This window comes from Dendrobium catenatum, unplaced genomic scaffold (assembly GCF_001605985.2).
Source record: "Dendrobium catenatum unplaced genomic scaffold, ASM160598v2 original_scaffold_56042, whole genome shotgun sequence".
NCBI classification, from domain to species: domain Eukaryota; kingdom Viridiplantae; phylum Streptophyta; class Magnoliopsida; order Asparagales; family Orchidaceae; genus Dendrobium; species Dendrobium catenatum.
The window spans coordinates 214,142-238,957 of record NW_021374494.1 but is presented as its reverse complement, the minus strand read 5'-3'; the positions used below and the strand labels follow the sequence as shown (position 1 = coordinate 238,957).

Sequence of the window (24,816 nt, the reverse complement as noted above, 5' to 3'; positions counted from 1 at the left end):
GAAACCTTATTTTTAATGTGAGATAAAAGCAATTGGTTAAAGAACTAGTACATAGATAACTTGCTCTTGGTGCTTGCGCATGATTGAAATTATGCTGCTTATCATATCATATGCATGAATCTGGCATAAAGTAACAGCCATGCAAAAAGACTACATAAATTAACCCACCAAAGAACGCAAGATGCAGGAGTATTGTGTATTTATTTGTTCTGAAGAATTATTAAATGGGAATTTTAATGAATAAATAATTTCAAAAATATATAATGAACAAAAGAATTATTGTAGGGAAAATAATTTTTTTGAAAATTTTTTACCATAAATCTTTGTTTTTCTTTTGAAAAAGTTTGATAAAAGCTTTCTTAAACCTATCATACACTAATAATTCAGTTTATAAAAGCTGCTTCTCATCACAAAAATTTCTGAATAGCAATAAGAAAGTATTAGCCAAAGAGAATTGTGGCAACTTACAGGCCATTTGATTTGCTAAAAAAAGAATGCAAAGCAAAACAGAATGTAGTGTAAAAGGAATGTAATGTATTTGAAATGATTTGAGTTCATTGGATGAGTTTAGAATAAATGCAGGTAATTATTTTCTTTTTTTTAGGCATGAAGTAAAATGAATACAGTGCAAAGCCCAACAATGGCGGTGGTTGACAGTTGGTGGCGACAGCAACCAATAATGATTGCAGGCAGTAGGGGGCAGTAGGGGCGATGCGGAACACAATGATGGTGCAAATAGTGGTCAATGGCAGGTGGCGACCAACGGCCAGCTGCAATTGGTGGGCAGTGGTTGGAGGTAGTGTTCGACGACGACATCGAGAGCTGGGGGAACAGCGGCGATCGTCAGTCCGCAGCTAGCTGCAGAGATCGACTGCAATTGGTGGCTGGCGAGGGTGACAATGGCACAAAATTTATAATGTATTTAGAAATCGGTCAAATCTAATGATTTTTATATACATCAAAATTGAGCAAAATAATGAATTCCAAATAATTCAAAATTTTGCATTGCATTTCTTTTACTTCAAACCAAACACCAATAGTTTTAAAACCTATGCATTTGAAATACTTTACACTCGTTTTTTTTTCAAACCAAATAACCCTTACATAAAACAAAGCTATGATAAAGCTGAAACAAACAGACCTATGATGATCTCAAATGATGAGAGAAAAAGCATTTTCATACAATTATTTAAGAACAAAAAAGATGTTTAAGATTGTAATAATTATAAAGAAATTAAACTTATGAGTCACATAACGATATTAGGGAAAATAGTTAAGGGTTAAGAGGCATGCATGAAATGAAATCTCCAAAAGCTAGTCATCCACCATAAGGCTCCCAATATCACTGAGATACATTAGCATGGAACTTTAATTAGCGAAACAAATATTTAAATGTCATAACTAGGATAAATTCAGTTGTATGATGCCAAAAGGCATGTTGGTCATGAAAATAAAAGAATAAATATTCAGGTTACCTAATTCTGTACCGCATACGCCCTTAGGCTCTCCAGTTGAACCGGAACTGTACATCAAATAACAAAACTTCCTTTGTCTGTTGCTCTCACATGGCCAAACTAAATTTGTAGCCTGGGCAACATTCTTCAAAAGCTTTTCTTTCATAGAAAAGTATATAACCAAACTGCCACACCCATCAACCCAATCAGCACCACCAGCACCCGTTGGCCGCCCTCCGTATTTCATCGTGGAATCATCCTTCACTTGAATAACAAGACGAGTTCTAGAAGAAGAAACGACAGAAAGTATCCTTTCCTCCGGCCATGATGGATCCAATGGCAAGAAGGCCTCCCCGCATCTTAAGATAGACAGGACAGCAACAATATATTCTACGGACGGGCCAATTCGCACTCCTACTATTTGAGGCATATAACTCACGGAAGGAAGGCCTAACATATACGATTCGTCAAGGTGACCTTCAGGAGAAATGGGCCCATAACCTGGAAAAAAACTACAACTTTCAGTTAAGTGGAGCCTGTCATGTCCCATAATCCTATAATCACCATTAATTACATGCAAAGAACCGAAAAGCATGAAATTTTGTTACGGTGAATCAGAAGTCCGAAACTCCCAAAGAAATACGTTTCGAGACAAATAATCAATCGATCAGCGCAAACAACTACATGGGCTATCAAACGGTCTATATAGGAACTACAACGGAAAAAGTTTCAAATGAAAGCAGATCACACTTTTTATGAATGCCATTGCAACCAACCAGTAGATGGGAATTTGAAGCTACCATTATGTTAATGTGGAAAAACATAAGCAGACGGCCTCAAAGAATAAACCATCAACAAATAATAAAACATGTACTTCCTACTGGCTCAGTTAGTGTTCGGAAATGGAGGAAGTGACCTAATGAAAGAATTACATAAGAACATCATATTGAGAATCCTGACCTGGATGGTTCAAAAGGTGGGCGGCATTACCACCGTCTAGATCACAGCGAATGCGACGGCTAAGAGAATCAACCGCGGAGAGGAGTTCACCGTAAGTGAAGCACTCATCGCCTGGAAAGAATCGAGGAGAGGAGGATATGTGACCAGCATCGAAGTTGAGGTCTAGAGTGGGGATGGAGACGGGATTGGAGGAGGAAGAGGCCTCGTTTAGCCTCGTACGGTACTCCCTGAATAACTGTAGACCACCACCGGCGTGCACAATGGCAACGCGACAGGGATCCTTCGTAGCGGAGGTGAGGAATTCATGGAAGATGCAGCAAGATCGCATCCCTCCACTGGAAGATGAAGGAAATGCGAGAATTTTTCGGGGGCTCGGTAGGAATATAGTAAGAGGATATTTACATAATAAATATATTAAGAGATTTTTTTTTTTTTTTTTTTAAATTTTTTTTTTTTTTTTTTTTTTTGAAACTATGCAAATTACATTAATTCGGAATAAAAAGTTAAAATCAACTAAAGAAAAAATATACAACTCATCTTAGTCTTGTGGTTCAGAGCTTAGGCTTCCAATTAAGAGGTCTTAGATTCAAGTCTTTGTGTATGAGTTTGTCTTAAATGCCCTAAATGTCCCAAAAAAACTAAAAAAAAAAAAGATATCACATTCTTGCTAATCAAGTCAACAAAATTTGATGTAAGTTCACTGTCTAAAAAAATATCCCAATAAAAACAGTGGCGGAGCCAGAAAATTTATTTAGGGGGGGCCTAAATTATTTTATTAAAATTTTCTCTCAACTTTTTTCATTCAGGCTTGAGACTGGCATAGACCGTTTTAATTTTTTTTCAATTATTATCCAAAAATGTAAAATATTAAATATAAGATATTAAATAACTTACAATTTATAATATTAAATATAATTTCTCAAGTGATTTGCTCCTATTCCATAAACGAGCATGAAGGTTTGTCACCGTAGCTGCTATCCATGAATCTTTGAATTTGAGTATGTTGACTTTTTTTCTCAAACCAAGCAACACGACACTTCAATTTAGTTGTTTTATTTTATTTTATTTTTCTTATTTCGGACAATTTTAAAAACTACTCGTGTTTCCTATGGTTATATATTTTCGGTGAAGAAGCAAAAAAAAATATTTTAGTCTCTTTGTTTTCCTTTGCCCGTGAAGTATTTAGAGAACATAATTTTTTTTTAGTTTTCTCTCTCATATTTTTTTGCTTCCATCAGAATATGCTTCCCTTGCTCCCAAAGAAAAAGAATTTTCTTCACAGCAATCTTCAATTTTTTACCTAAGTTCTAAGCCAAAATCACATTTCTTTGATAGATCTGCACCATATAAATTACACAAAAAAAAAAAATTGAAAGGACATGCTCCATCAGCCTAGCCAGATAATTCATGGGCCAGGCCCCTATTGCCCATCTCCTCATCCTTATAAAGTTGTACAGCTTACTTACCTATTGTTCTCTCTCTCTCTCTCTCTCTCTCTCTCTCTCTCTCTCTCTCTCTCTCTCTCTCTCTCTTATCGTGTCTTCACTTCCCATTTCTTATTATCATTCCTCTCTCTCTCTCTCTCTCTCTCTTGCTCGCGCTCATATTATCCCTAGAACCTTTATCCTTTGTTCTTTTGGGAAGCTTTCGGGCAAATCAGTTCACAGGGGGAAGAGCTTATCTTATAAGCAGTTTTTTTTTTTTTTTTTTTTTTTTTTTTGGGGGGGGGTACGCCCCAGCGTCGCCCCACCCTAGATCGCAGTCGCCGAGCCTTCTGAACATTCACGGGACGTCGCCAATGATCACCTCCTTCATTGCCGGCGAAAGGAGACTGGTTTCGCAAAAATCGACCGTCAGCTTCCGCCGCCTCACGATTTCGTCGATTGTAAGATTTTTCTTCATGTTATTTCTTATTAGACATTTGCTAGATGATGCACATATTAGATGTTTTTTTTTATAAACAAAGAGCGGATATTTTTCAAAATCAATTTGGATTCATGCCGGGTAGGTATATTATGGAAGCCATACATTTATTGAGAGGTTTGATGGAGAAATATAGAGAGAATAAGGAGGGTCTACATATGATATTTGTTGATTTAGAGAAAGCATATGATAAAGTTCCAAGAGGAGTTCTATTGAGAGTTCTTGCAAAAAAAGAGTTAATAGCGCTTATATTCAAATCATTAAAAATATGTATGCATGAGCTATTACTTGTGTTAAAACACAAGGTGGTTTGACAAAGTAATTTCTTATTTCAGTTGGATTACATCAAGGATAAGTATTAAGTCCATATCTTTTTACTTTAGTCGTAGATGTTCTCACTAGACATTTACAAACGATATACGTTGGTGTATGCTTTTTGCTGATGATATTCTTCTTGTTGATAAGACTAGAGATGGAGTTGAAGGTAAACTTGAATTATGGATGTCAACCTTAGAGTCTAAAGGTTTTCTCTCTAATATTATCTAACATTGGAGCTATTCCAACCTTTCACGTACGTATATGCTCATTTCGTATACTATCTCTAAGAATCAAGCCACTCATCCACCTAAGCATCCTCATCTCTGCAATACTTAACTTAGTGTTATGCTTTCCTTTTAATAGCCAACATTCGGCACCATATATAAAGAATTGCAAGTCTCACCACCATCTTATAGGATTTTTCCTTAAGTTTGAGGGAGACTTTTCTACCGCACAACAAGCCCGATGCATTCCTCCACTTTAACCATCCAAGTTGAATTATATTGTTAATATCCCCATCAATTTCAACATCACTTGAATTCTACTGTTAATATCTCCATATATTCAGTTTTAGATCTACTCAAGCAAAAACATTTATACTCTAAAGTTGACCTCCATAATTCGAGTTTACCTTCAAGTCCCTCTCATTAGGTCTATACAACGAGAATATAAGATTAAGAAAGTGAGAGAGGGAATGAGATCAAATAAGGGGGGAGAGAGAGAGGTAGAGAGAAGAGATAGTTAATATATGAATGTCACATAAATTATTATAATCCATTACTTATCTGCTCTTATATGTAGGTTGTGGATATTATAAATCAAAGAAGTTGGATGTATAATCGATTGGCGTAAGGACGAAATACATTAACATATGAATTCATTAATAGGGTGAAAATTTTCATTCAACAAGAGAAACAACTACCCAGCTTCATATCAGATGGAATATTTTGATGTCCATATTCTAAACATAAAAATCTAGTGCACCTAAGACCAGATGATGTAAATGTTGATCTGTATCACAGATAATTCATGCCACGATATTGGTATTAGACTTCTCATTGTGAGTATGAGCCACATTTTGATTCTCAATGCGATCCTTCTACAAGTACTAATGTAGCTGAGGCTGAAAACATCAGACCAAATCTTGAGGAATTAGTTCATGATGCAATTGAAATACAATATGAACAAAATACATAAGAGTTATCTTATAAGGAGGCACAGAATTTTTATGATTTGTTGCATGCTGCTCAATAACCAATCTAGAAATGATGCACCACTCACTCAGAGTTATCTGTTGCTGTGAAGATGTTAAGCATCAAGGCAGAATATAATATTGCTCATGAATGTTTTAATCAATTCATTGGGCTGCTTAAGAAAACCAATCCGACAGATAATATAATTCCTACAGATCTATATCGAACAAAGAAGTTAGTTTCCAAATTTGGTTTGACATACACAAACATAGATTGTTGTGTCAATGGATACATGTTATACTTTAAAGAAGATTTCTCAGAGATTGCATACCGTCATTGCAATGCACCAAGGTTTAAACTAAAATCTGGAAATATAAGTAGAAGGATGTGCCTGTCAGTAGGATGTTTTACTTACTAATAATTCCTAAACTACAATGGCTATATGCATCCATGAGATCTGCTGCACATATGAGATGGCATAATGATCACATTCAGCAAGAATGTGTTATTACACTTTCATCAAAAGCAGAGGCTTGGAGACACTTTGATCGTACACATTCCACATTTGCGGCAGAACCAGGAAATATAAGATTAGGTTTATGCGTATATGGTTTTACTCTATTCAGTCAGTATGCTACACCTTACTCATGTTGGCCCGTGATATTAACTCCTTACAATCTTCCTCCATAGTTATGTATAACTACTCCTTATATGTCTCTAACACTTATCATTCCAGGACCACATAATCCAAAAGTGAAGATTGACGTATTCTTACAACTATTAATTGATGATTTAAGTTTATAATGGGAAGATGGAGTAAGTACATATGATATATCCACCAAACATAACTTCACACTGAGAGCAGCATTACTTTGAATAATTGGTGGCTTTCTTGCATATGGTATGCTCTCAGGTTGGAACACTTCAGGCAAGTTAGCTTGTCCTATTGTATGGAACATACAAAATCATTCATTTTAAAGTATGGTAGGAAGAACACTTGATTCGATTGTCATCGCATGTTTTTACCTCCAAGTCATCATTTCAAGCGAAATAAAGATGTCTTTACTAAAAATAAAATTGTGATGTTTCAACCTCCTTCAAAATTAAGTAGTGAAGAAATATTTGAAAGAGTGAGGTTCATGCCCACAATAGTGGATTCTCCAATATTAGTTGAGTTCAGATTGCCAGGATATGGTGTCAACCATAATTGGACCAAGAAAAGTATTTTTTTAAGTATGAGTTAATTTGTTCATTTTTCTTTATTATTCTTAACTTTGTTCTAAACTCAAAAGTTTGTAGGGTGTTCATTCATGGTTTAAGTACATCAGAAGAAGGAGAAGTCCAGAAGATAGTGGAGAAAGAATTCACTGCTTAGTTTAAAAATACAGTATATTTTGAATAATTAGTCTTAATTAGTTAGTACTGCATGCAATAAATATAATAATAATAACATCATGTTCATTTAAAGGTACACACTGAAGACAGTAATTCGCAGTATAAAGGGCTATTTGAGTTAGCTTGGAGACCAAATAGATTAGTTAAATGTTATCAAATATTTTTGGTCAATGGTTATAAATTTCAAACAAAAAATTGGTGTGAAGGTAAAAAGACGAAAAATTCTGACATATGTGTAAAAGGGAACACCCATACAGGGAATGATTCTGAATACTACGGGGTATTACAAGAAATATTAGAGGTAGAATATTTCGGTTACAGGAATATTTTGTATCTCTTCAATTGTGAATGGTTTGATCCAGTACAAAATAGAGACATAAAAGTACATTGAATTTACGATATAATAGAAGTAAAGCGGGGTAGAAGATGTGCAAAGTTTGACCCATTCATCATTGATAGTCATGCAAGTTAAGTCTATTATATCTAACTATCCAAATAGATTATGAGACAAACAAGATTGGCTGGTAGTTATGAAGAAAAAACTAATGGGAGTAATTAAGAAAAACACTTCAATACCATCAATACATCAAGAAGAGTTTATGTCAAATTTAAAAAATCTTCCAATTAATATGGATGACCAAATTCGAATGAATGAGAGCGAGTTGCTGTTAGAGGAGATAGATTTAACCATAGAGGAAAGTAATGATGAATCTGATAGTGCTGAAATGTATCATCATATGAAAGTGAATCAACAAATGATGAGTTAACACAAGGTAAATTAATTTTTTGTTACTTCACTGTATTTATTTTATTATTACTACACTACATTTTATTTTATTATTACTACTGCGTTATTTTATATTATATTTTTGTTATAACTCATGATTCTAATATTTCTTATTTTTTTGTGTAGATGACTTCAGGTGAAGAGCCTAGCAGAGGATTGATCAAAATTATTTTTAATAGACGCACTAAGAAGATCGCTACAGCTGGACCAGCTAGGTTAGTACGTACTGAGGAGACCACTTCGTCTCAGTCTGCTACATAGTCTCAGCCTGCTACATATACTCAGCCTACCACTCAGCCATTACCCACTCCTGGAGCCGGTAGCTTGTAGTTCTACTCAGCAGACCTAAGATTTCCTTCACCAGATCCCACGCAGAGTACTCATTACTACCCATACTACCCACCCCCACCTTATGTTGGTGCCCCTCCTACTTATCCATATCCACCATATGTTCCACCATACTATCCCCCACCACCCCCTCAGCTTGCTACAGGTGGACCTTCGACACCAGTTGCACTAGAGTAGGCAACAAATGGTCGAATGTTGATAGCACATGAGGGTAACACATACGTACATTCTCTTTTATTTAAGCTAACAAACATATTTATTTTATATTATATATTTTTATCTACTAACCTTATTTTTGTAGGTTCTATCCATCAAAATAACCGACACATAAAATACGGGATATCATATAGAGCAGGTTTGACGCTCCTTATGTTTCTTGGAAGAAAGTCCCGAAAGAAGTCCGGAAAATGTGGTTTAGAGAGTTTGAGGAATTTTTGGGTGTTATTTTTTATGTTATATCTAATTAAATGGTTTATTCTTTTTTTACTTAAGCTAACACATATATATATTTTATATTGTATGTTTTTTAATGCAGAAAGATTTTTGTTGGATGCCCAAGCACAATGACAAAATTAGAAAAAAATTTGAGAAGCGTGGGTCCACTCGGATGCGCGACATGTTCACAGACATTAGAAAGTCTGGCGAGCGACCATTGTGGATTGGAGAGACTATATGGGCTGAGTTGAACACTGCTTGGGGCAGCGCAGAGTTTAGCAGGATGAGGGATCAAAATCAATAGAACAGAGCTTCTAATGTTGGGGGCTTGGGTAGTTTCCTTCATACTGGCGGCTCCGTTCCATATATTGAGCACAGGCGACGTTTGGTAATGAATTTTAAAAGTTTTTTAAAATTTTTCTTTAATAGAAATATTAATAGAATTCTCTTACAAAAAGTGATGCTGGGTAGAGAACCAACTCCTATTGAATTGTATTGTCACACTCAGTCAATAAATAACTGCCCTTCAAGCGGAGCTAGAACAAGTAAGGAAATCACAAGCTGATTGGCAAGTTCAGTTGCAAGCACAGGTTCAAATGTAGATGTAGGAGCAACATAATCAGTTGTTGGATGAAATGCGCAAAATGAGGGAGCAGTTGAATGGAAAAGAGGTAGCTCCAGTTGAGGATGAGTCCACGAATTCAGAGTAGTTTAGTTTAGTCATATGAACTTATTTACTTTTTTGAATTTATTTTATTAAACAATTTGTGATGTTTTTAATATTAGTTGGTTGATCCTATTGAATAATCTGTGTTAATGGACACTTTTGTTTTCAAGTATATTTTGAAGTTTTTGAGATCTGTGATGTGTAGATATGTGTTGTGGAACTATTATTGTATGTATTTGTATATGTTTGCAAGTGTGAAAATCTGATTGTTGGCTGAGAAGGCAATTTTTTTGGTGGATTTGGTGTCAGCAATACACCAAAAACGACGATACAACAAATCGGTGCATTATTACTGACATTTTATTTCGCCAGAATTACTGGCAAAAAATGCGCCGGTAATAAGCTGTAGCTTCAGTTATGGCGCCAATTATGGCATTTTATCCGCCGGGATTACAAGTGGATAACGCGCCGGTAACAAGTCGTAGCTTTATTTTTGACACACCTTATGGTGTTTTATCCGCCGGCATTTCCATCGGATATATACGTCGTAAATTCTGGCGTATATAACGCCGGAATAATATGGTTAAAAAAAAACTGTTTTGTTAACACAATTTTCACTGGTAATGTGTCGGAACATGCGCCAGAAAGATTTTCGGCGTCTTATATAAGTCGGAATACATTTTTCGAAGCGCACCAAACCAGTGTATGAAATTCCGACAGAAATGCGCCGGAAACCAAGGCTTTATGTCGTATTTTATGTATTATTAGCGGATTTGGTTCGCCGGTAATACCGAGTTTTCCTGTAGTATATCCAGTTATTTTATATCATCTGCTCAATATATCACATGCTTAATATCATTAATGTGAATCAGTAATATCAAATAGTATCAGTATCTATATCAGTAATAATAACAATCTAGTGGTATAAGTAGTAGAATAATATAATAATAGTAAATCAGTACAGTAACAATAAATCTATACAATAATAAGAAAAATGCCTCAAGAATATGTAATTCAGCAGTCATAATAAATAAATAGAAGCCCTGACTATCACAGTGTTTTTCAGTGTTAGTGAACTATTGACTCAGTAAATAGAACCGTCACCCTTTGCCCGTCAGCACAGTAATATTCTCTTTATAACTCCCAAACAGTGTATCACGTGAATTGGTAGAGGATAACACCAAACCACAATATTTAAAGGAAAACTCGTTGGCCCACCATCCCATATAGGTCAATCAATTTCCAACCAACGGGTCAACCAGTCTTTACTTATTTGTTTCACACACATACATTATTTTTTAACAATATTAAAATAAAAATATCGACCAACTATTACTCAAGCACATATACACATCCATTTTCAATGCATTGTAATAAATAGTGCATGATATAGCTTAATTAAAAAGATTTTCAATGCCAAAATTGTGCATAAATAGTGCATAATTGAGTAATGCATAATTGTGTAATAAATAGTGCATAATTGAGCTTAATTAAGTAATGCATAATTGAGCTTAATTTTCAATGCCAAAATGTTATATGCAACAAAAAATCATATTAGGAAAAAATGCACACTTTTAGAAAATTTTCAAATTATCAAGGATTATGTAAAATGATATTTTTAAGACTTTTATTGTATTACACCACTATTTTTAAAGGTCAAGATAAATTTTGGAATATAAAAAAATTGTTATATTTTCATAATCACCTAGTGAAAAAAATTCAAATAAATACTCAAAATGCTAATAATCATAATCTCTATAACATACAAAAAGTTATGCGGAGAAGTTTTGCCAATACAAAGTTATTCACGTTTTTCGACAATGAAACACAAATTTTAGCAAAAAATATCAAAAACACAAAATCTTTGAAACCAAAAGTAGTGTATGGATTCCTTAGAACAAGACAAGCAAATCTATCAATCCCTAGGGATGAAAATTGCACCGTGGCCTCCAAATCCCAAATCTCCTTTTGTCTCTCCTCTAAATTCTCTCAAATTTTTTCTATAGCCTCTATGGTAGCCAAAATGACATAAGATGGAAGGCTTTTAAAAAAAATTTTAATGTCTTTTAATATTGATAATGAAATAATTTTATAATATTGATATATTACTTAATCAAATCAATTATTTAGTATAAAATTCAAATAAATTATTTTTTGTCTTAGAAAATTATAGAAAAATATTTACAAAATAAATCATAATATTTAAAAAATATCGATGAAATCGATTTGCAAAATGAATACTTGACGGTTCTGAAATCCTCACTTGTATCGATAGGTATAAATTCCTAAGGAATTTTCATCAGTGTCAAAAAATTATGAAAAAAATCGTGTAAATAAAATACTTTGATCAAAATGTCATGGCAAAGATGGTTTATGATTTGGACTTATAATGACTTCAGAAAAAAGATTAACAAAATCAAAAATACAGGTTATTATATATGATTTCTTAAAACACAAGATATTCCCGCTATATTAGATTGCAACACAGCCACATCTACATTCAGTTTAATCCAACCTTCAGGTGGGGGACACCAAGCATTTGACAGCATAGATTGTTGTTTTATATCCAAGTTCTTCTCAATTGGGAATGAATGCTGATATGAATAATTAGATAGTACTTCTACAGCTATTGACAACGCTGAAGGAACAGATTTTCCATGCTTAACCATGTTTCTAACTTTCCAATTATTATAAACAGCAGTAATGTAAATTCTAAAAAGACCATGTTTCATCCATCCTACCATCTTCAATCCTTCATAGCAATGATCCAGACTTTGAAATTTAGGAACATTAATACCTCATTGCCTCAAAATATGCAATACTTCTAAGAGTTTCAAAACAACGTGTTGAAATGTGCTCCATGCCTTCTGGAACTTTGAAACCTCTCAGACCGCTAATATTCCACTGTAGTTTCCTATAATTCAACTAAGCATCTACAGGCAAAGCATTATTGAATAGTCTCAACCAGAACTCCCTATGAGAGACATTAATTTTTTCATCCACTTCATCTCTTTCCAACTCCCTTCTTGAATTTGACAATGGTATTCATAAGCCATTGATGTGATCGATTTAGCTTATTCAGATATCATTAATTCACCTTATCTTCTTCCGCATCTGTACTGATTGGAGTCTACATAATCATGATTTCCATTTCTTCAGAGAAATGAATCTTTAAAGCCACCCTTTTCCAGTTACTTTCTTCATCAAAGAGAAAGGAAACGTTTTTATCTTGAAGCTCTATTACATTACAAGTTGCAAGCCATCTGTTCAAACTTCTATCAAGTAACCAAACATCATTTGTAATGTCTATTTTAGCGCCTAAATAAACCTGCCATCTTATATTATGTTTCGAAAAATGAGCGCCTTCCTTGATTATTCTCCAAGAAGGAGAGGCATTCCTCTTAAATTCTTCTTCCCATATTCTATCACCATACTTTGCCTTCAATACTCTACTAACAAACAAGTTTCGATTTTGTATAAAGTTCCATGCAAGACGACATCTTAGAGGACCTTGTCTTTCAGCCGCTCCATGAATGCCAAAGCCACCAGAATTTATAGACGAAAACAGCGTGGTCCATGATTTATAATGCAAACATTATCTTCCATTCTCCTTATGAATTTACTAGATGCACCAAGGGGGGGGGTCAGTTATTTTTCTTATATTAAGTGGTTGGAGGAAAATTGTATGCAAAGTAAATCTAAGTGTATATATATATATATATATATATTACTTAAAGATAATATAAAGTAAATTAAAATTATGATGTGTTCCAAATCTCTGTCGTAGCATAATTTTTGTGTAAAAGAAATCCTTATGTTTCGAGTAAAAAAGGAAATCACATGTGAGAAAAAGAGAGAAGCCCACGGGAAACATATTGATCTCTTCATCCACATCATTTATTTTGTGTTGGATGTCGAAGCCAGCATTGAGAAGAAGCACAAATCGGTGGTGATTTTCATAATTTGATGCTTACTGCATCGAGGAGAAGCGCGTCCATTTTGCATGTGTGTGTTGCCTTCTGTGAGGCACTACATGACGAGCGAATTGAGCATCTCAGCTGGAAAGTGAATCGACCGCATGCCAACCTCAGCAGCCCGTGAGTTTAAGGCCCTCTTTGTGTTCGTAGTTATCAATTGATCTTCTATATTTCTTTGTTGGGAACTGCGTTGCTTGGCCTGTTGTACCGATTCTTCATCTTTGCACATAGGAAGATCCATCGCACGCAAGAAGATATATGCTGTTGCATCATTAATTCAACTTTGTGCACTCAAGGACCTAATCAAACTGGCCTGGATGAGAAGTTCCTTCACTTCTATGAGGTGTGCCTTTTCACTTCTGAGCAACGCAATGTACGTCACTCCATGTGGAAACCTGGAGCCACAGGATGGGAAAACCACCTCGTGCGGAGACCTGGAGCCGCAATGTGTGTCTTCTATAATCCGCTGGGGCTTTAATATGGCAAATAAATTTAGTATAAGAATAGGCACATTAGGTGCTTGGTTGAATGTCTCATATAAATGAACCTCCAAGTTTACTTCTTTCTAAATACAACTAAATAAACCGAAAAAATATTTCCCTTGTGTTTACTTTACTGACAACCAAACTGTAAAATCTAAAAAAATGTCTAATCATAGCGTCGCAACACATTATAACGCACCATGATGAAACTAGACGAATTTTCATAATTAGTAAAGTTTTCTTAAAGGAAACTTACTAAATAGCTCATCATTTTCTAAAAAGAACTTAAGCATGCATGGGCACATTTGTCTTTTGGCTTTCCTTAACTGCCCAAATAGCTTAAGGGACCAAAACTTTCAATCCCTTCTTCATTTTGTTATGCTGAACGAAGGAGAGAGCGAAGGATGAGAGAGAGGTGCAGGCAAGGGCTTCGAGTGTGGTGGTGGGTGGTTTTCGATGGCCCTTTTTCGGGGAAATCGAAGGGAAAACTTTAGAAAAGCTTTAGGTATGTTCATAACATAATTTTTTTTTCATAGATTTTCTTATGTTAAAAATCTAGGGGTTTTCAAATTTTGACAATTTTAAAAAGAATAACGTTTAGGGAAGCTTAATGGTGAAAATTAAACCTTATTTTTTGTTTTCTTACAAAAATTTTGAGATTTCTAAAATTTAGACTTTTCCCGAAATTCAATTTGTTTGAGGATGCCTTAGCAAAGGGGAGGTTTTAGCAATTTTACATTTTTGAAGTTAAAAAGTAAGATTTTTCACAATTTTAAACTTATCCTAATTTTTAATTAAATAAAATCTAAAAAAAATTAAGCCTGAAGTATTAATTAGGTAAATGGGAGGTTTTAAGATGAAGAAGTGATGAAAATAATGGAATTTAACTTTGCAAATTTGGGGTGTTGGGGCAAAACTAAAAAATTAAAGTTAATTTAATCTAAATTAGGTAATTGTAAAGGTTAAAAAGGATAATTATGGGTTTAGACCAAATTTGAACTTTAAAAATTTAGGGTTTATTTAAATCCAAAAATAATTATATTAAAATGTTAATTTAATGAATTATGATTAATTTTGGGTAATAGAAATTTTGAGATGAATTAGAACTATGTTACGCTGAAGTAAATTATGTTTTCTTCGTAAGAAGAATAAGAATTATTAATGTTGCTTTATAATTGAGAACTCCAAGTTGAAGGTTTAAGATCTTTTAATGTTATTTTAACAAAGAAAGATTTTTATAATTAAGTTGAGATGAGTATTGGAATTTGTAGCAAAGCTTAAAGTTTGGAAAATATTAAAGTTTGGAAACATTCAAAGTGAGTAATCATGTATTTTAATTACAATAATGATTTTCTTCTTTCTTAAATTAAATGCTTTGAAATATATTGATATTTGCTTATTGCTTATTAAGTATTTATTTTAAATTAGATTAATACGATCCATCTTTTTCATACTCAGTGATTGATAATGTTGAATAAAATGAAACTAAATATGTCATGACTTACATTTTCATTAAAAGTAATTAAATTATATGATATAGTATGCTTGCATGTACATATTGACTGATGGAGCACACCCTCTTATAGTACTGTCTGAGAACGAAATGTATCTGTGCATATTAAAAAGTAAAGGTTATGAAAAGGGAAATGGAAAAAGAAAATGAAAAGAAGTACATTCATTGATACTAAATTAGATGGTGGCTCCTGTGACTCTTGTATTATTTATAAGAAATGAGAAATATATGAATACATATATAATATGTATGGCATGTATGATTTATGCTTGACATTGAAAGTCATGAAATGAAAAGTCTCATCATGAAATGATATAATTATGTGTAATTATTTTATGATATGAAATGAAAAAAAAGGATATGCATATTGTTTTAATTGCCTTGAGTTATTGTAATTTAGAAGTATGTTTTACTCACTAAACTGTGACTTACTGTTAGTTGCTCAAATCTTTTTTTTTTTTCAAGTAAGTTTAATATAAAAGTAAAATGAGTAAAAGATGCCAAAATATGGATAGTAGATGTGACGCACTGAATGAAAAGTTTTTAAATTATTTTGTATTAGTTTTTTTTTAAGTTTTAGTGGCTCTTTCAAGGTTTATTGAGATAATTTTAAATGAATTGGAAATTTAAATTTTTTCTTTTGATTTTTCTTCTCACCTCATTTATGTGAGCTTATTAGGTCAAGTCGTGACAAGAGTAGTATCAGTGCCCATGGAGTATCTTAAGAATGTGAATCATAATGAAAGAGTCATAGGGACGATTTATGAACTTATTCTGGAAGAATTTAAATATTTGATTAGATAATTTAATTAATTGATTTATAAATATATCTGGAATATTGATGATCCAGAAAATGTAATCGATAAAAATATGTAAGGAGAAGACTTACCACGTGAAGTGATTGTGAACCCCAATACCTTTACCCAGATGATGGCAGCTATGACTCAAATGTTTCAGGAATCAAGATCACATCCTGTAGTTGGAGTGGATAAATATATGATGTGTTTCAAGACATGAGACCACCACTATTCAAAGGTAATTAGGAACCAATTGAGGCAGAGATTTGATTTCTTCATATAGAGAAGATGTTGGATAGCATGTCATTTCCTGCTGAAAAAAAGTGTCACTCGCTACCTTTGTATTGGACAAAGAAGCAGAAAGGTGGTGGAGAGGACAACATGAATACAAGCTAGGAGATATTTCAAATTTAATGGTCAACTAGGAAGACTTTTCAGAACTTTTCAGAGAATGATTCGTACCTATGTACGTTATCATGGAGGCAGATGCAGACAAATTTATTTAACTGATTCAAGAAGACAAATCAGTGTTGCAATATAAAGCAGAATTTACAACTTTATCCAAATATGCATTATAGACGATTTCAATAGTAGAGGAGGAATATTATCGATTCATATATGGTCTAAAAGATGCAATTAGACAACCTTTAGTACCTTTAGGAATCGAGGAGAATTCAATGTTGGTGGAACAAGCTAGAAGTATAGAGATTGACTTTCAAATAACTTAGAAGAGAATGGACCAGCATAAAAGGAAGAGTGTTGAAGAAGATATGCAAAGGAATTAGATTGAAGGATCAAATTAAAAGAATCCTAAATTTAAACCTAACTGAGTTAGTAGTGGTGCTGCTAAAAGATCCATGGAAGCATGTGCTAAGTGTGGAAAATTACATAAGGGTGAATGTCTGATGGGTTTCAACACTTACTATTGGTGTTATCAGCCTGGACACATATCAAAATATTTCTCTACATTAGTTCAAAGGACATCAAGAGAAATAAGATCAAGTGAAGCATCTTCATAGAATAATTTTGGTAAACAGAAGATGATGGAACCATCAATTACAACTTCATTGCAAAATCAATCAAGGTAGAATGTTCGACCACGGGTTTATGCTTTGACTCAGTAGGTGCCCAATGAATCCATAGATGTTTATAAAGATAGCTGAGATGGCTTTATTATCTAATATAGTAAATTGCTATGTTATATCATATATTTTTATTTATCAAGTTATCTTAGTATATTATATGGGATGTTTTATCAGTTATGTGTCTAAAGTGAAAGTTTATGTTAATTAAAATTTAAGATGTTATTTGCTTATGTAACTAGAAGTTATATGTAAATTTAGAGGACAAAAAATTTCTATTATGAAGGGAGAATTGTAAAACAAAAAAAATGTCGAATCATAGCGTCGCGATGCGTTACGATGCACAACAATGAAAATAAATGAATTTTTAAAGATGTTAGAATTCGATGAAAAAAAATTTATAAAATTCTACATTAAATTTTGATCTATTTAGTATAAAGGATTTTGTATTAATTTCACATGGATTCAAAATTAAAAATTGGTAAAGTTTACTTAAAGACAAATTAATAAATAACCCAAAATTTTCCCAAAAAAACTTAAGCATGCAAGGGCACATGCGTCTTTTGGCTTCCCCCAACCGCCAAAATAGCTTAAGGGACCAAAAATTTTTTTCCCTTCTTCTTTTTGATCTATCGAACGAAGGAGATAGCGAAGGAACAGGGGAGAGGAGCGGGCAAGGGCTTCGGGTGACAGTGGCGGGCAGTTTCCTGTGGCCCTTGTTGCAACTTAGTTTTCATAAATATATTTTCATGTTATGTGTGTTTTTGATGATTCCAAATTTTATTATTTGGTTATTATTTCTCCTAATATATATTGGATATATTACTTATATATTGGATATATTGCTTATATATTGGATATATTGCTTTTGTTGTTTGTGTACTAATATTTTAGAGAAATCATACTTCAGACTGTTGAAGACTTCAAGACATATTATATTAGGGTTTAATGTAATTAAAGTCTATACTTTTTTATGTTTTCTTAGAGAGACTCATAGGCTAATAAAAAAAGCCACCTCTGTCAAGTTCCTTCAAGTAAATCAAAGGAAGGTAAATAGTCATTCACCATTGAAACTTCATAAAACAAGATTTACAATGGTGAAGGAGAAGGAAAATTAAGAAACTTTTATATTGGGGAAAAAACAATGATAATATGATGTATTCTTCTCATATAAAAGATTTTATAAAAAGACAGTGGAAGAGTATTAGTGGAGTAGGACTAATAAATCTTATTAAAACAAACATAATATAATCAAAAGAAGTCATATCATTAAAGAATAGTCAAATCAAATCAACGAGAGAATATGGGTTGATCAGATCAATCTCAAATGGACTATGCTCCCAATGGTTAATTACACTCAATGATACTTATAAAATATGCTTTTGATAAATTAAATATCCATTTAGCTTGAATTGCTCAGTTTAACATTAAAGAAAGATAATTATTTAAAAATGGTTATCCTAATAGGGTAGTCTATAATTTAAAATAGGTCAATCCACAAGGCATATGGTGAATCACAATATTAAAGTAAGATAGCTACTTTTCCACATAAAAACCTATGCAATAATGATCCTAAAATCACTAAAGAATAAAAAAAAGTAACAAGGGCCAAGAGAGTGACTGGTATAGGGAGATGTAATATTCGTTGCTACAGAAATGGTAAGAATTTCATAACCTCCGTGTGCATGTTTAATTCAAAATTATTATAAATTTAAATAAGGTTTAAAATAGAAAATTTAAAAAAAATAGGTATAAAAAAGGTCTTATAAGAGAAGTAGTGCTAATCTTGATAGCATTGTGGCAGTGAGCTTTTTGTTTGAGGAGAAGAAAATCCTTAGGGGTGTCAAAATGGGGTTTTGGGTCAGGTTCAGATTGAACCCGGAATTGACTTGGGTTCAAACCATAACCCAACCTTGGTTATGTAAATGGGTTAGAATTTCTGACCCTGGCCCAACTCGCTAACCAACCTAACTCAAATATCCTTCCCTATTCCCAGCGCAAGCGAAGTACAAACCGTTGGACATGGAAGTAACTACGTGAGGTCATAGGTAAGGGGTCAGGCTGTGGCTCTGTGTGGTGCAAATGGTGTGAATGAGAGCACGCTGGATATGGACAGCAGGAGCGCTTGTGGACTGGAGTGGACGAGTTGTGGCTGCCATACATACTGTGGATGCGAGAGCGAGGGAGCAGAGGCAAGCCATCAGCTAAAGGGTATTGTGTCATTTCAGGTTGATTTTGTTTTTTTGTTTTTTTTTTGTCAACTCAAACTTGACATGATTTTGTAAATGTGTCATAATCGTGAACCTGAACCTCACCCGTGTGACAAATGAGTTGACCTGAACCTAGAGTTTTCTAGGTCAAGTTTGGGCCTGGTCAAATATTGACACCCCTAAAAATCCCAAACACTGGTAGTGCTAAAACATTAAATGGGAAGCATTGTGGCGCTGAGAACTCTCTCTAGGTGTATCTAAAATATTTTGGCATAGTGCAGCGGCGTCAGCGTTGCATGATAGAGCATCGTGATGATGAACACTAAAATGAATTTTTATATAAGTAATCATTTATCCAAAGCCATTTCTCATTTCAACTGTCGAAGAGGAGAAGAGAGTAGAGGAAGAGGAGAGATAAAGGAGCGAGGGAAATTTAGAGGCCAAAACACAAGGTTTATTTGTCATATTTGTTAAGAAAATTATAGAGCACAAGGTAAGCAGTCAATACCCTATTTTTATTTTAATTTCATTGTTTGTACAAAAAGTTACAAGATAAAATGTGATTTTAATGAATCTAGTTACTTTTCACCAAATAATTTTTTATATGTTATAAAATATCTCATTTTAACTTTAAGAAAAAAAATTATATGTACAAATTTCTAAATATTTCATATTTTATACAGTATTTTTTGCATTGGCTACAACTCATTAAAAGCTTAAAATGATATTTTAAAGATTCATTATGAATGGTTTTTCAAATAAAAATATAAAGTGTGTATGCAAATTATGAATGTCATGCATATGGAAATTCCTACATATTCATATTCATAACAAATTTGTCATGTACATTTTACAATGTTAATATATGCATGTGCATATCATGTTATGGTGAAAGTTTTAATGTGACAGATTTTAAAGTATACTACAACTTATATTTTGTGGGACCAAAATTTTGTTATGTTCTTTTTGTATTTTAGGCCTCATCTACTTATTGTAGGTGTGGGAGGTTCAAGAGAGTTAAAAATGAAAGTGGAGTTATAAGGGTAATTGGGCTAGGTCTCCTCAATCGGTGCGAACAATTGAGCTTATCTTGGGAGGCATAAGTGGAAGTAGTCTTATCAGCAAATATTAGGATACGAGCAAATCATAAATCACCTGTTACATATTATGTTAAAAAATAAGTTTAAGTACAAAAGATGTTGTGTTAATAAGTATATTATGATATTTCTATGAAAGTGCATGTGAAGTTATATATTATTGTTTACCATGTTCAAGTTTAAGTGATAAATTCTAGAAGGTTATTAATGGTGCATTTTCAAAGTTTAAAACAGACCTATGTTAATTTTTTAATAATGCAAACTGATAAACACAAGTAATCTCTCAATTTTTATTTTCTAAACATGAAGTTATTTTTTATTATTCTATAATCATTATTTAAACATTTTATTTGTATACTACAAATATGGATATTGAATTCTGCATTTGGATTATTTTGGAAAGTGTACTGAGCATATTGTTTCTCTCTCTATGAAGTATATGCTCTTTCAGGAAAAGGGAAAAACCAACTAAATAGGAGTTAATAAAGTTGGGTTGGCCATGAGCTAATTCAACTGAGGTATCTTATCAATCCAGTTCTTTAATCTTTTTGGTGTGGAGAACGATTTATATTAGATTATTTGTATATAATTCATTTGGAATGAAAAATCTAGATGGAAATTTATACCATTTAATTACATTTGGATTAATTAGTCAGCTCTGGTGTATTTTGTATTAAGGATGAAATAGTTACGTTTAGGTTTTTATTCTTCGATCCATTAATTAAACTCTGGGCATGATAGTGTAGTATCAGAGCAATGGTTTGAGATAATTAAATCATAATCAGAGCCATGAAAGAGATTTATGATTAAATAAAGCAGGAGTAGGGATAGTTTAGAGTTATTTCTATATGTTTGTGTTGTATATGCGTGTAGTTAAAGCTTGTGTCTTCATGTTAGGTAAAAGTGTAGGTGATAATAGACCCCTCATACCCATACACAACTTGTGGAGAGAGCTCAAGCAAAGCTACGATTATACAAATTATTATGGGGGCAATGACTTCGGATTCAATGATGTTGTTTACCAAATTAATAGCCCATCTTATAAGAGAAGCTCAAAATATTATGTTAGGAATGAAGGGTGGTAAAGTAGACTGACATCTATGGTTGTTCCTAAGGGTGAAGCCTCCAAATTTTCAAGGCATTGTAGAACCTCAGGCAGCTGGAGATTGGTTGATAATGTTAGAAAAATTATTTGATTTCAAAAACTATAAACATTTTTAGCTATTAGGGCACCTTAAAGGGTCATATTAAATATATTATGTGTCCTACATATATATTGTAAAACCCCTTCAGATTTCATATTTTTGGGTGCAGTTAGTCTGTACGAACTGACTTTAGTACGGACGAACTGAATAAAGATTTGAAAATCTGTATGGTTAGTACGTACGATCTGCATGTACGAACTGAGTAAAGTGCATGTTCATCTGTACAAACCTGAGTTTGTCCGGGACGAACTGAACAAAATTTTTGCCCGAGAGCATCATCCACGAAAGAAATTAATTATCATTTGTACGCTCGTGTCCAGAGAGCTTCATCTCGGGACGAATGGAAAACATCGTCTGGACGATCGAGTTCATTAAATAGATGATTTGAGATATTTTGAAGAGAGAGAAAGCTAGAAAGAGAAAGAGAAAGGAAAGCTTGGTTTCGGAGGCCGCGGAGCGATTTTCATCCGTCGACGTAGTTGGAAGAATTGTTTATCTCGCAGTAAGGAATCCAAATCCTATTTCTGATTTCGAATATTTGGTATTTTCTTATTTTTCTGTTCAATTTTGTGTTTCCGTTACCAAAATTCTTCCATATCTTTGTATTGACGAAATTTTTACCGTGTAACTTTTTGTATGTTGTAGAGAATGTGATTTTACATGTTTTGAATATTTTCTTGAGACTTTTTACCGGGTATCCTGAATTCTGAAGTTTTTTTATCGAATAGAAAATTATTTGGTTGTTTAAAAATATTATTTCAGTACAAGTAAAGTCTTGAAATGATGTTTTATTCAATTTCTGGTAATCTGTTGATTTTTTGAAACTATGTGTTTTGATCATGTTTGGGATTTATGTCGACTGTATGATATTTTAAGGATTTTATTCAATTGAGTTAAATTGTGTTGGTTGATTACAATATATTAATGAGATGTATGAGAATGTGGATATATGATTGAAATACTGTTATATTACTGAAAGACAAGTAAAGACTGGTTGAACCATTGGTTGGAGATTGATTAACTTATACAGGATGGTGGACTGACAGGCTTTCCTTAAAAAGGGTTTGGTGTTATCCTCTATTGATCATGTGATATAATGATTGGGAGTCATAAGGATATTATGCTGACGGGCGAAGAGTGACGACTCTATTATTGAGTCAACGGATACAATGATACATCGATATTCCAAGACTGAAAAATGCCTTAATAGTCAGTGATTGTACTTGTTGAGTAATACTATTATATTGAATTGCATGTTTAAAGTATTATTCTTATGAGTATCTTATAGATTTACTGATATTGAATTGATCTATTGCTACCGATTGATTTATTGATTACCGTACGAATTTATGGATATCGACGGATTTATTGATATTGAATGGATTTACTAACGGATTTATGAGTTTACTGATGGATTTACGAGTATACTGTCATTGCACGATTTTATTGATATTGCATACCGTTTACGACACTGGATTGTTATTGATACTGATACAGATACTAATACCACTGATTCACCGATACTACTGATTCATTATACTGATCTTATGGCATGTGATACACTGAATACTGACTGATACATGTGATTCACCGAACAAGTGATATAGATTAACTGGATTTCATGTGATTTACCGAGCATGTAATATAGAATATGATTTTACTGCATTGATTGATTGTAATTGTTATTAATGATTTATTGATTTGATTTTGACTGTTCTTAACGATGTATTGATTTGATTATTTTATGTGATTCCATACCGATTGATATTATTGACCGAATTTGATTTCTTTATTTAATGATCTGATTGATTGATGTTATTAATACGATATTGATTTGACGCACGTACTGATTCATTGAGCTTTATGGACTTTTAAACAGTTTACTGATTGATTATTAAAGATAGCTCTGCTAGTTTATGGTTTATTAGATCGACTGAATAATTCTTCCAAGTTGATTATTATAGATAGCTCTGCTAGTTGATGGTTTATTAAATCGAATGAATAATTCTTCCAAGTTAGATCTTGGGGACATCACATATATTATCTTAAAACACATAATTTATGGGGACATCTTATAGTGGTGTTGCTTAGGTGGTTGTTGACATATAGGTAAAGGCCCTTTTATGTGTCCTAAAAACTAAACTTTTTAGATAAATGAACTTGATGGAATAGTATCCACATGATAGTCATAAGGTGTCCTAATATACTAGCTTTTCTAACACCTTAATTTGATTAAAATTGTGTATAAATAAAACAAATATTTAGTGTCATAATGCAGGAGCATATGAAACTTGTTTATTAATAAGGCACATTTAAATTCCACTAAGATGTGCTCTTTTCCAACAATTTTATTCGATGAAATAACCTTAGTTAAATGCCACTTTTATATGCCCAATATATGTTTAATCCAACACACATTACATTCAATTATCAATTAATTATGATGTTTTACAATATTTCAATTGCTAATAATTAATCTCCAATTAAATATATAAAGATCACATATATGAAAAATTACATAAGCTTTTTTTTTTCTCAAATGAAAAAAAAATTATTTCATAAATCTAAAATTACATAGTCTTTCTATTTTCTATTGTCTAAAATAGAGAATATCAAGCTTTATATGTAGAAGATCAATTTATTACAATAAATGCCATTACAACACATTACAATAAAACAAAAAAGGCCAAAAAAATAAAATGCATTATTAGAAGAAACTCTATCAAAGTGAATTAAACAATTTTTCTAGAAGACACCCCCTGCATCACAATTGAATTATAAAAAAACATCAGATATCAAACAATGTAAGCAAATTTGCATGAGTAATATAAATTGTAAGGCAATTATCTATGCAAAAAATTCTAATTAGATAAAAAATAGTAAACTACATTAGATGATTAAAGTTAACCAGCTAGACATGCTTTTAATTGCATTGAATCGTTGTGATCTTTAACAGGTCATAATTAATGTTAG

General features: G+C 32.9%; 1 protein-coding gene across 1 annotated transcript in view; it reads right to left on the bottom strand.

Annotated features, from left to right (window-relative positions):
• LOC110107712 (putative acyl-activating enzyme 19) overlaps positions 1-2,785 on the bottom strand; it is a gene marked incomplete at its 3' end in the record, with an annotated part of 45,575 nt that extends 42,790 nt beyond the window's left edge. Inside the window, 2 exon segments of the mRNA XM_020838057.2 lie at positions 1,476-1,955; positions 2,415-2,785. Coding sequence (XP_020693716.1) covers positions 1,476-1,955; positions 2,415-2,742 — 808 coding nt within the window.
• Between the last annotated feature and the right edge of the window lie 22,031 nt (positions 2,786-24,816).